We start from the raw sequence: 12,320 nt of genomic DNA on the forward strand, positions 1-12,320 counted from the left end.
AACCTTACTAAGGGTGTACTCTTTACTCTTATTTTAAAATTCTACTCCCTCATTTTGTGAATACATGTTTCTAAAACAGCTAAACAGTGCATTTGTTATAAAAGTTTTTCTATAAAAAAAACTGCTGTAAAAAGTCGAATTTATTTTTAAAAATTTTTAGCTAATACTTAATTAATTACTATGTCCTAAATCGCCGTTTCGTTTTACACATGCCACGGGATGGTCCTAACGCTTTCAAAAAAGAACACGGCTTATTAAGGTAGGTAAAGGCCTTACCGTACGTGGAGACATCTGAAGCATTGACAAGTCGTCCTGCCCTGCAGGCTGCAACTAACCACACATTCCACATCTGATTCCTGTTCTGTTTTAAGCCAAAATTTCTTTTTCTTCTGTTTTGGAGACAAGCAGTACATCTCCTGATCTACTTTACCCAGAGAGAGATCACTATAGCTAGATCAAGGTGAATGAAAAGGCATGCATGCATGCTTGATCGATCCAAAGACGAATGATCAATATGCATGACAGTGAAAAGAAATAAAGAAGCTTTATTCGATGACATAAAAATGATGACCCCTGCTGCCTGTCCTCCTTTGCAATCATTTTTATTTTTTTTGTTGTCCATTTCCCCTTACCCTCCTCCATCTCCATGTAATGAACCGTGGGAGAGGACACGCTGACACAGCATTCTGATCATTCTGTACCCATATTAAGATTCATACATTGAGTAACTTATGAACAAGTATAAAGGGAGGCAACCAAAGGTTTGATCATTCTGTACTCATATTGAGATTCATACATAGGGTAACTTACTACAAGTTTAAAGAGAGGCAACCAAAGGTTATAAACTTATTGGTAGCCAAGAGCTTTTATTCCAGTTTAGATAGCATAGTATCTACAGAATTTCGTGCTAAAAATCTATGTGATTTTAAAAATATTATTTCAGGTGACCTTTTTATTGGCGGAAGTTGAAAGTTTATCCCATCACATCTATTTTTAGTTCTTGTTGGTTATATGTCCATAAACAGAGGCCGGAGATGTAACCCATTTCCATTATTAAAAAAGAAGGTGTAAGCGAATCGCTCGATTTTTTTCTTTTACCTAAGAGCTTATTTGGTACAGCTCCAACTCAATTAGCTCTAGGAGTTAGTTAGAGTGGAGTTGTAGGTGGAGCTGAATCCCTAAGTAAACTAGTTTTTTTTTTTGAGACAGACCATAAGTAAACTAGTTTTTTTTTTTTTAGAATTACACAGTACAACGCAGACACTCACAACGCACGCGCACTCACCCCTATAAACATACGCACGCAAACCCTACCCCTATGAGCATCTTCGAAGACTGGGCCGGCAAATCTTGGAAAGATTAACGAAGTCACCACAGGCGTCTCGCTATTGAAGACTGGGCCGGTAAATCCTGGAGAGATTGACGAAGTCACCACAGACGCCTCGCTGTCGACGGGTACGTCTCTTACCACTGAAAACACAACGCCATCAGTTGCTACTGAGACTCTTGTAACCACTAAGTTAAAGGCCCTTTTGCTAAGTAAACTAGTTAGACGTGTAACTCAACAGTCACTTCCGATCGAAGCAAGCGCTATGAATAAATGAGACATACTTGCCCAGAGACACCAACAACACACACGTCGGTGGCAAAACGATCTCCAAGGTACAACGGACCCTACCGCCATGGCCTCCCCAATAAAATCGATTGGACATCTCTCCTTCCAACACATCCATGGAGATATCGACCTATACCCGAGAGATCCACGGTGGTGGGGAACCAAAAAAAACGACGATTATCTCGATGCCGCGTGCAAGAGAGAAAAAACTGAAGAAGAAGAAGAAGAAGAATCAATGCAAACGCAATGCAGGTAGGACCGGGCCGGGCCAGGCCAGGGCCTCTCCTCACCTCTCATTTTCGTCCTCGGCCTGGTCTGGTAGGGCCCCCATGGCGAGACAGGCTGGCTCTGGATCCGGACGGATCGATCGGTAGGGCCCGTCATGTCTGTCCGGCCCAATAAACCAGCTGACCAGCAACGTTCGTCCGTTCGTTCGTTTCATCCACCGCCGCGTCGATCGAATCGTCCAGCGCCACCGGGCACCGGAAGCAGCGTGGCTGTGCTTGCTTGGCTGTCCGTATCTATCTATCTCTCTATGGTCTCCATGTGTTCTTCGCCATCATATGATCCCCCAATGATGAGCCCCGTGACTCTGCCCCCCTTTGCATTATTGATTGATGCACAAAACATGTCCCACTCCTTCCGTTCGAAAAATATAACAACCTAAATTGAATCACATCTAAGCTTATACTTTCTCCGTTTCACAATGTTAGTTATTCTAGCATTTCCCATATTTATATTGATGTTAATGAATATTGAAAAATGCTAGAATGACTTACATTGTGAAACTGAGGGAGTATTTTATAATGGAGGTGATACTTCAGCTAAGATAATAGTTGCATTTTGTGCGAAAACTTGTGTATATATAAGTTGCTTTCAAATATTAAATTAATTTATTTTTAAAATTTTAAAATAACTAAAACTCAATTAATCATGCGTTAATGATTTTCTTTTTTTTATGCTGGTACTTAATCTTTATCTTCAGTAAACTCAAATAGAGCCGCAAGAATATAGTTGCTACTGTACATTGAGAATAAGTATATGCCTTCTACTATTATTACGTAATTTTGTAGAAATATTTCCGTCACTATTTTGCTTTTTTTTTGGGGAGTGTGTTTGTCGGTAGAGATGGAGGAGCAGGGGAGAGTGGAAGGGAAGCTTTTCTTTATAGCAAAGGCTGAACAATACTAATAATAATACCATATAGTGGACAACACAACACAGTCGCAACAAAGCAAAGTGAAGCATAGTCAAGTGCTTCCAGTGATGAGGAGATCGAAGAGTATGGCAAATGAAATTGTGGAGACCAAGATTGGCAAAGGGATGAGCAGCCACTTTTGATCAGTTAGGCACCGTCACTGACCTTTGCTGAATAATTTGCTCTACTGGGGCTGGCTGGATATGGATCTCTCCTACTGTTTTCTGTTTGCCATTTGCTTCCATGTTTGGAGGAGGTGTACATGTGAGGCCGTTGAATCATGCTTGTCGCCATATCAACCTGCTACCTACTAGTACAGGACTCAAGTACTCCCTCCGTTTTATAATATATAGATTTATTAACATCTATATAAATATGGGTAATGTTAAAATGACTTACATTATGACTTACATTATGGGTAGCCAGATGATTCTTTGGATAGGACTAGTAGTAAAAGTGCAGAAGGTCCTCCTTTTCACAATTCATCTGTTGCCGTTCTTGTGTCACTCATCACGAGTTAATCCCTCAAAAGTTAACGCTATTATCCATCCATCTATTATTATTCATGTGTCAATTAGATCGGCGTTGTGAGGCGTGAATTCTCGTGAAAATACTAAGGGCTGGTTATGAAGTGTGTATGAAAACGGCTGATTAGCCATGTAAAAAGCGTGATTAGTGTATGATAAATTGTGTATTAATTATTAAAAACTTAAAAATTGGTATATATTTTTTTAAAAAAACAACTTCTATATAAAAATTTCGCACGGAACACAAACAGTTTAAAAAAACGTGCTAGCGAAAAAGGATAAAGTAGCTAAGGTGAACGTAGTTTTGAACGAAAAGGCATGTTATGGTTGTGACTTATAAGGCTTCAAGCGTTTCGGCTCAACGGCTTAGATACTTCCCAAACTGTTAAATAATACTCCAGTGTTGTGGCTTTGCTGCTTGCTGCCGGTTGTGGCGCAACTGCAGCACTACCAACCTTTTTTTTTTCGTAATAGTTAATTAATCGCGCGCTAATAATATGTGTTGTTTTACACGTCACTAATATTAGCTCATCTCTCATTCGAACATAGCCTAAGCCATGTAGCAGCAAAACTGTAGAAATGAATAATAATCTTAAGAGTAATACTTTCATTACTGAAAATTGTCACTAATGAACTCGAGAACGCTTGCTCTGCTTGGAACAAAGGGGTTCTTCACTCACTAGGAAGCATCATGTATCCCTCACAACTTCTTTGATGATTTCAATGTCAACATAAAGCACCAATTTGATTCTCTCAAGTTTCTCAAACAGGCTATCACAGAGAGCACTAAACATTCAGCAAGTACTTGTAAGTAAATTCAAATGAAGATTCCAACATTTATAATGTACAAACACAGAACAGGACATGTACAGCTCGTTCATTCACATCCACAGATTACCTACACAAGAAGATCCCAAGGACAAAAGAACAGTGATAGTATATATAGTGGACAAAAAAAAAAAAGGACACAATTGCACGAATAATGAAATTAAATTTATTGTTTCCATATACTAAAAGAATACCACCACCACCTGGCCGGGCCCACTTCCAGCCTCTCTTTCTCTCACTCTCTGTGACTCTTGTCTTTTTGTCTCCGTATACATACATCTCCCAGCATGTACAGTACAATCATACACCACACCCCCACCCCCCGGGCCCCACCTGTAAGCCCCCCTCTCTTCCTTGCAGTAATGTATAATACATAATTAATTACCACAGGTAATTAAAAAACTAAATCAAATAAACACCATCTTTTTTCTGGACAAAACTAAAAAGAAAGAAAAGGAGAGAGAGGAGGGGGCAAAAAGAGGAAAAAAATAAGGTTAAAAGAAAAGAAGAAAAAAAAAACTTTCAAATTTTGGCGGGTCGCTCGATCAAATGCATGCACAGTGTTCAGTAGTATGTGTTGTTGCAGCAGCGTGTAGTAGAACGTACTCATCTCGTGTTTGTTGTTGTTGGTGTTGTTGGTGTCGTCTTGTTCTTGTTTGTGTTTTCTTCTTCGTCTCCGGCGACGGCGTCCTCATGGCCAGGCGTAGGTGAAGTCGTACTTCTTGGTGCCATGGGCGCTGTGGTGGCCGTGGGATGGTGAGGCGGCGCCGTGGCGGCCGGGGCCATGGATGTGGGGGATGTTGATGTAGAGCACGGCGGTGATGACGAAGGTGAAGGCCCACCAGACGAGCACCACCACCGGCGTCTTGCCGTGCTTCCCGAGGATGCCCTTGGCGAAGGGGTAGAGGTGGAAGAGGACCCAGAAGTTGAAGAACACGCCGCCGGCGACCTTGAGCCAGTGCGTCCACTCGCCGTCGAGCACCTTGGCGAAGGCGACGGCGGAGCCGATGATGTTGACGAGGATGATGATGATGGGGGTGATCATGAGCCACGTCCACCGCACCACGTACAGGTCGGCGTAGGGGTCCTTCTTCTCGTCGCCGGCGGGGAGCTTGGAGGTGAGCTTGAACGAGATGTCCCGCCGGAACACCACCTTGGTGACCACCTGCAGCACGGCGGCGAGGTAGGCGGAGCAGCTGGCCGTCATCCAGAACTGCCCGTTCCTGAACCACTCGAACACGGTGACCCCCGCCCACTTCACCTCCAGCACGGCGAGGATGAGCAGCGTCCCGAGCACGATGGCGAGGTAGACGTAGAACATGGTGGTCGGCCTCTGCACGATGAAGTGCCCCGTCACGAACGACAGCGCCGGCACGGTGGTGTAGAAGATGAGGAACAACGCCGTGAACGGGTAGGTGGTGATGTTGATGTACGCCACGCGCTGCAGCGGGTGCAGGAACGTGCTCCCGAACAGCGGGTTGTTCCTCGAGAAGAAGATCTCCAGCGAACCCGTCGACCACCGGAGCACCTGGAACAGCCTCTCCGTCAGGTTGATCGGCGCCGTCCCGATGAACGCGTGCGGGTAGATGGAGCAGTAGCGCGACCTCCACCCCTTGATGTGCATCCGGTAGCCGGTCACCACGTCCTCCGTCACCGTGCCGTACACCCACCCGATGTCGCTCCCCCACCCGGTCTTCTTCTCGTACGCCGCCGCCGTCACCATCACGGCCTCCGCGATCGCCGCCTCGTCGGCCGCCACCGCCGCCTCCGCCGCGTACGGCGACGGGTGCGACGCGCGCGGGATGGTGTCGGCGAACGCGTCCGACTTGCCGTACGCCTTCTTGGGCATCGGCAGGAACCCGTGCTTCCCCTTCGCCACCGTCGCCGCCGGCGGCGGCGCCACCGGCTTGGCACCAGGCTTGGTCATCTCGAACCCAGGCTTCTGGTACCTGTTCTTGGCGAACATCCCACCGAGCCTCGGGAAGCACGGTCCGCCGACGTTGATCCTCGGCGGCTCGAACCCGTACAGCGTGATGCGGCGGAAGAGACACCCGGTGCCGACGTAGATAGGCCCCTGCAGCCCGTCGAGGGCACGGAGCGTGCCGTCGAAGAAGATACGGTTGTGGTTAGCATAGAGGTCGGTGGGGTCGACGCCCTCGAAGCGCTGCGGGAACTGGACGAACGCGACGGTGTCGCTGTCGCGGCCGAGCATGAAGCAGATTCCGGCGCGGAGCGCCTGGGAGTTGTTGATGTAGTGGTCGCAGTCGAGGTTGAGGATGAAGGGGGAGTTGGAGAGCACGGCGGAGGCGCGGGTCAGCGCGTTCATGGCGCCGGCCTTCTTCTGGTGGTTGCACCCGGGGCGCTTCTCACGTGCGACGTACACCAGCATCGGCAGCCGCACGTCCACGCCGCTGAAGTCCAGCGGGTTGTCGGCGCTCGCCGGCGGCCCCAGCTGCCGTGCGTGGCTCGGGTGGTTCAGCAACACCTGCACATTTTTACCATCATTTACCATATCAGTAAAAAAAAGTCATCTAGTACTAATTACTACTCCTATATTTACCACTACTAGGATTAATAAATAATTAATTAGTAATCACTGCAATTAAACTTGATGGTTAATTATATTGTGGTAATTAATTAATTAACTTGTACTTGTAGCAGTAATTAAGAAATGGTGGTTAGTTAATGGTGAGAGGAGGTGAGATTAATTAGGGGGGTGTGGATTAATGGTGATGTGGTGGTGCTGTCTGGGTGGAAAGGACCACCCCAACCACTAGCTTGTTCAGACACTAGTGAGTCATTATCCTGCATGCTGCTACGACTACTAATGTGCAATTAGTGCGTGGTGGTTGCGCTCTTGACTATCACCACGTCAATTCCATCAAAATCCCACACATATCTCCCAATCCAAAATAATATTCGCCCTGACAAGTCATCACTAACTAACCAAATAATCACATAAACAAAAGATTTGTACTATAAGAGTAATAATTAATTAACTTTTAATTATACTGACCAGGACGATGCCGGCGTGGTCGCCCTTGCGGTGGTTCTCCGACTGCTCGATCCAGGTGCCCTCCCACTGCGACCCGTCGGCCATCCAGGTGGCGCGGGGCTCGCCGTCCTTGACGCCGGCGGCGGCGTTGTAGGAGTCGGACCTCTGCTTGATGTCGTGCTCGAGGCCGTTGATCCTGGCCTTGAAGTCGTCGTACTCCTTGCGGACGCGGCGGCGGTCGTTGACGAACTCCTCCTGCGCCCTCCCCATGTAGGGGTGGGACTTGAGCTCGAAGTAGCTCTCAGGCCCGCGCGGCTCGATGGCGTGCTTCCGGCAGAAGGGCACCCACAGCGTCGCGAACTTGGCCGCCTCCGCCATGGCCTCGTAGGTGAGGAGCATCCCAGAGTCGTCGGAGAGGTAGCAGGTGTTGCGGTCGACGGGGTAGTCGGCGGCGAGGATGGAGAGGATGGAGTTCGCCGTCGACAGGATGGGCTCCTTGATCGGGTCGGCGGTGGTGACGAAGATGTCCAGCCCCGGGAGGGAGGAGGTCCCGTCGGCGTGGTCGAAGCGGCGGCGGAGGACGGCGAGATCGGGGACGCGGTTGATCGGGTTCAGCTTGGGGAGCTGGTCGAGCAGCCACGAGAACCCGAACCAGAACTCGCCGGCGATCGACGTCACCCACAGCCACATCGCGTCCGGGTTCTTGTGCTCGATACGCCATATCACGAACAGTGTGAACGCGATCAGCCTCACAAAGATCAGCACCCTGCAGCATCCAATTACCATCCAGTTATTACATTAACCACATCACTTGCTGTTAATTAGCAAGTAGTAATTAATTAGTAGTTAATTATATTTTGCTTGTGCCTGGTTGGACAGGTAATGTGTGGCTAATGAAGACGAGTAATAATTGATTGGGGGGTAGTGCATGCACGGGCACGATGGAGGAGGCGCAATAATTGGGGGAACATGGACCATGTTAGGCACAGCTCGATTACTGCATGGGAGAGGAGGAGAAAACTGTTGCCACTTTTATATTTATATTCAAGTTCAAACTAGCGCTATTATATTTATTTTACCATTTGAAAATTCTTAATTATGGATGTCAAAAAAGAAAAAAGAAAAATAAAATTAAAGGTAGGGGGGAGGAGCCAATCATGTGACGGGGAGGGGGGAGACAGCTGGCAGTCAAATGACGCGTGAGCTGGCGCGGCGCTCACGGCCTCGCTGCGCAGCGGGGCACCGACATGCGGCTGTCAGTGGGCCCCACCTACCACCCCCTAGGCCTTGAAAGCGCCAGCCAGCCACCGTGGGGCCCACGCTAGTGGTGGTGCTCCCCTAGATTCGTTGCTCTCTGTTTTTTTTTCTTTTCTTCTTTTTTTGCCACTTTCTCTATCTGTCTATCAATGGGAGAAAAAGATTGTTCTAGTTGTATTGGTTCCAAAAAGAAGAAAGGATTTGGAACCTTCTCCTCCTAAACTAGTGCAAGTGTTTCTCATGAGTGCTAACAATAATTCACTAGAGTAAAAAATTTTCCATCTTTCTGTAACTAGTTTTGTATATCAAGATGTGTACTTTTGTCGACCTTAATATACTGTGATTATTATCCAAGTGCACCGTAACTGTGATTTCGTAATACTAAAATGTACCCCTCCCATTTTATTCATTGCTTTCTTAGTGCAAGCCTGACCCCCCCTTCCCCCCTAGCTACACACATAATCCATCCTGCACTAAGCTTTATTTTTTTCTCTCTCTCACTTTATGATATGCTAGTCCTTTTCTCTTTACCACTACACAAAAAAACACAGCAAAATTTCCCAATCATTCCCTTAGCTAACAATAAATCCACACAAAGAGCACTGCAGTGCAGGAACACCACCATCATCTAGAACAACCTAAACTCACCACTCTTTTCGAGTCTTTTCACCTAAAAAAAGCAGCTCCCTTTTTATTCTCTCTCTCTATATACAGTGCAAAAAAGATTACCTTCTTTATTGCTACCGTTTTTTCTGCCCCAACCTAAAACTGCAGCAGTGAGGCTTTGAATGATGTTTTGCTACCTTTGGATTCACATGCAAGCCATGCATGCTGCCTGCCCTCTACACGGCAAAAATCCAATAAATTTCACCTCGGATTCCCATTTCCAGCCAAATTTCGCAACAAATCTACACCCATCCAACCCCCACAGTAAATCCACCACCCTCAAACTAGTAAAAAAACCTACGTACTACTCCTAGTAAATTTTTTACTGCATCAATTATTCCTTTTGAGGAGATGTGGGCCCACGTGCCAGCCATGCACGAGGCTGGCCGGCGAATAACGATTAACTCCCCACCGCGTGGGCCCCACCGTACAGTGGCTCAGGGTGGCAAAAAAAAAAGGTGGCCGCGCCGCACCGAGCCCGACAAGGCCCATCCACGGGACGCGCTAATTTTGGTCCGGCTCGAGCCATGCGCTACGTGGCGCTCCCCCATTGGCCGGGGCTCTAACGTGCACTTGTCTCCTCGGATTTAAATCGGATTTGATTAATCCTTGGAGGTGGTGGTAATTACTACGCCTCGCCCACAGTAATTAATTAGCTGGTTCACACTCTTGCAACTCTTCCTACTAAAGCTGGTAATTAAACTTAGCTTGCTGTGTTCTACTACTACTTGTACTAATCAAGTTCATTAAAACCGACTAAATTGGTTAATTGTAGAGGAGACGGTTAATTAGTTTTTGGATTTTTTTTTTTGGGGGAAAGAAACGGTTAATTAATTAGTTGGAGGTGGAAGCTATGAGTGCAGCAATGGAGGAGGGAGTGAGAGGGCTCACCGGTAGGGGTGGAGGAGGACGCCCTTGATCTTCTCGGTACGGAAGACGGGGCGGTCGTCGAGGGCGCCCTGGACGTCGCCGGCGGCGGGGGCGTCGTCGCTGTCGCTGAGGTCGACGGCGACCCAGCTCTCGTCGTTGACGGCGCCGATCTGCCCCGCCGCCACGATGTCCATGTCCGCCGACGACGCCGCCGACGCCACCGCCGCCGCCCCCGCGCACGCGCACACCGGGAACCCGCACACGCACGCCGGCGCCGCCGCGTTCCCGTTCACCCCCTCATTGTTCCTCCTCCCTCCGCCGCCGGCCACCGCTGGCGCCATTGCTAATGCCTTTGCCTCTCCCCTCAAGGCAAAGGCAAGCTCCCTCTCCGAACACCAAGAACACAACAATGGCAAAACAAGCTTAGCTAGCTAGCTACACCTCGACGCCGACGAGCTCCACACAAGAGGAGGAGGAGGAGGTGAGAGAGGCGAGCAGCAATGGAGGTGGTGGAGAAGAAGAGGAGGAGAAGAGGGGTGTGAGAAATGGGTCGTAAAGTACGTGGGGGATATATAGAAATTAAGGGCAAACAAGTGTCGGTAGGGGGCTCTCAAAGGGAGAGAGACCCAAATGGTTTTTTTTGGAGGTAAGGCTGTAGGGGAGGGGGAGGTCCTGGATTTATATGTGCTAATCAGGTGTCAAACACAAAGTGATTAGCATTAATTGCGTGTTTAATTTTTGTAAAAAAGAAAAGAAGATTTGTATGTGTGTGTGTGTGTGTGTGTGTTATGGATATGAGCTGTGTTGTGTGCTTTGTGAATGTGTACATGTAGGTGGCATACAAGCAAGCAAACAATACTTGTTTGCATATGAGCATGAGAGGCCCATATGGGGGCACCCCACCAACCAGGTTGCTTCCACTCATATTCCTCCTCTTGCCATGTGATATGGCACAAAACTTAGCTAGCTAGCCAACATTTTAATTTGGTTTTTGTTCTTTTTTTTGTATTAGTTCCCTTTTTCATCTTTTGTTTTCCCTCTTTGCTCTTGTACTAGTTTAGGAGCATCCCACAAGATATGATGATTTCTTTCTCTGATTTGATCACTACTAATCTAATGTAAACTATGTTTAATCAGGGAAGAGGAAGAGGAGGGGAATAATAGAATAAAGTTGGGGGGAGTGATGATTAGTTTGTTTTGTTATGCACACTTAGTTCTTGTTTTTTTTAACACTGGGAGCATGCAAGGAACAGCCACTTTTGCCAAGGATTGCTAGCTAAGGGCCTTGCTCCTTTCGATTGGAAGATTCTTTTCTTTTTCCCCAGGGCTAAATGCATCTGCTAGCTGACCCGTGATGACAATGCAATCCCATGTATTTCCATTGTAGTGTTGCAATGCATGAGCTGGTTCTTGCCTGGGGGTACTAGTTACAAACCCCTTTCTGTGACCACATTGCAATGCCTTGCTTTGCAGCGCTTGCTGCATGTGTGATGTGTTTCTTCTTCTTCAATGGCTGCAATGCAGTTATGACAGCCAATGCAGATGCAGTTTTCTTCTGAACTGTGCACGTTGGATTGGGCTTGAGATGCTGCAGTGGTGGTACTGCCAGTACCACCACCAGCTTGTAAAAATGGCAGTTGCAAGGAATTGCCCACAATTCTAGTATTTGTTTGTTTATTTATTTGTTTAATGTTTTTTTCTCTCTTTGCTTTAATTGCAGGCTTGATCTCCATGCCTGGCTGCCTGCCTTGCCTGATCAAGTGCTGGATGGCTTTATACTATGTTCTTGCCTTGTGTGGATTGAAAAGCAGAGGGGAGGCAGGGGGCACTGTATTGGAGTAATTTCATTCACAGAAGAGGTGGACAGAATCAATTTTCCACACATCACATTCTTTTGTTCTCTTGCAAGCAAATGATTCACGAGAAGGGCCCTGAATTTTCTTCTTGGTCCCCCCCACTCGTCAGGATTTCCCGTTACGTCCCCAAGCTAATTAATACGTACCTCTATTGTACAGTTTGCTTCTTCTCTATTCAATGAAACTAGCAGCTCACCGATTCGTTTTAAAAAAAAACGAGTTCAATTCATGGAAGACTGGTTCTCAACAAACATGATATGATGCTGTAAATTTCGTTAGGAGTTAACATAATTGCACGGACCATAAAACACACGCACGGGTTGTTCGAAACTACATATTGCAACCAACCCGAAAGGGATTGAAACGGTACTTGTTCGCGAGAAGAGGTAAAACCGGGGGGCCGCAGCGGATGTCTTTTCGCCCCCCCTTCAAATTATTTTCTTCTTTTTGGGCACATATGCTTAAAACAAGAGGAGGAAAGCAGCATACATGTAGTATCGTGGTGATG

At 47.2% G+C, this 12,320-nt stretch overlaps 1 protein-coding gene across 1 annotated transcript; it reads right to left on the reverse strand.

The window, feature by feature from the left end:
• Positions 1-4,251: 4,251 nt before the first annotated feature.
• Positions 4,252-10,603, reverse strand: LOC127781210 (probable mixed-linked glucan synthase 6). Its single transcript, XM_052308135.1, has 3 exons — positions 9,978-10,603; positions 7,185-7,929; positions 4,252-6,653 (listed from the first exon to the last, which is right to left on the reverse strand). The coding sequence occupies exons 1-3, from the start codon at positions 10,295-10,297 to the stop codon at positions 4,860-4,862; spliced, it is 2,859 nt and encodes a 952-aa protein (XP_052164095.1). The 5' UTR covers positions 10,298-10,603; the 3' UTR covers positions 4,252-4,859.
• Between the last annotated feature and the right edge of the window lie 1,717 nt (positions 10,604-12,320).

Source organism: Oryza glaberrima, chromosome 8, assembly GCF_000147395.1.
Source record: "Oryza glaberrima chromosome 8, OglaRS2, whole genome shotgun sequence".
NCBI lineage: Eukaryota > Viridiplantae > Streptophyta > Magnoliopsida > Poales > Poaceae > Oryza > Oryza glaberrima.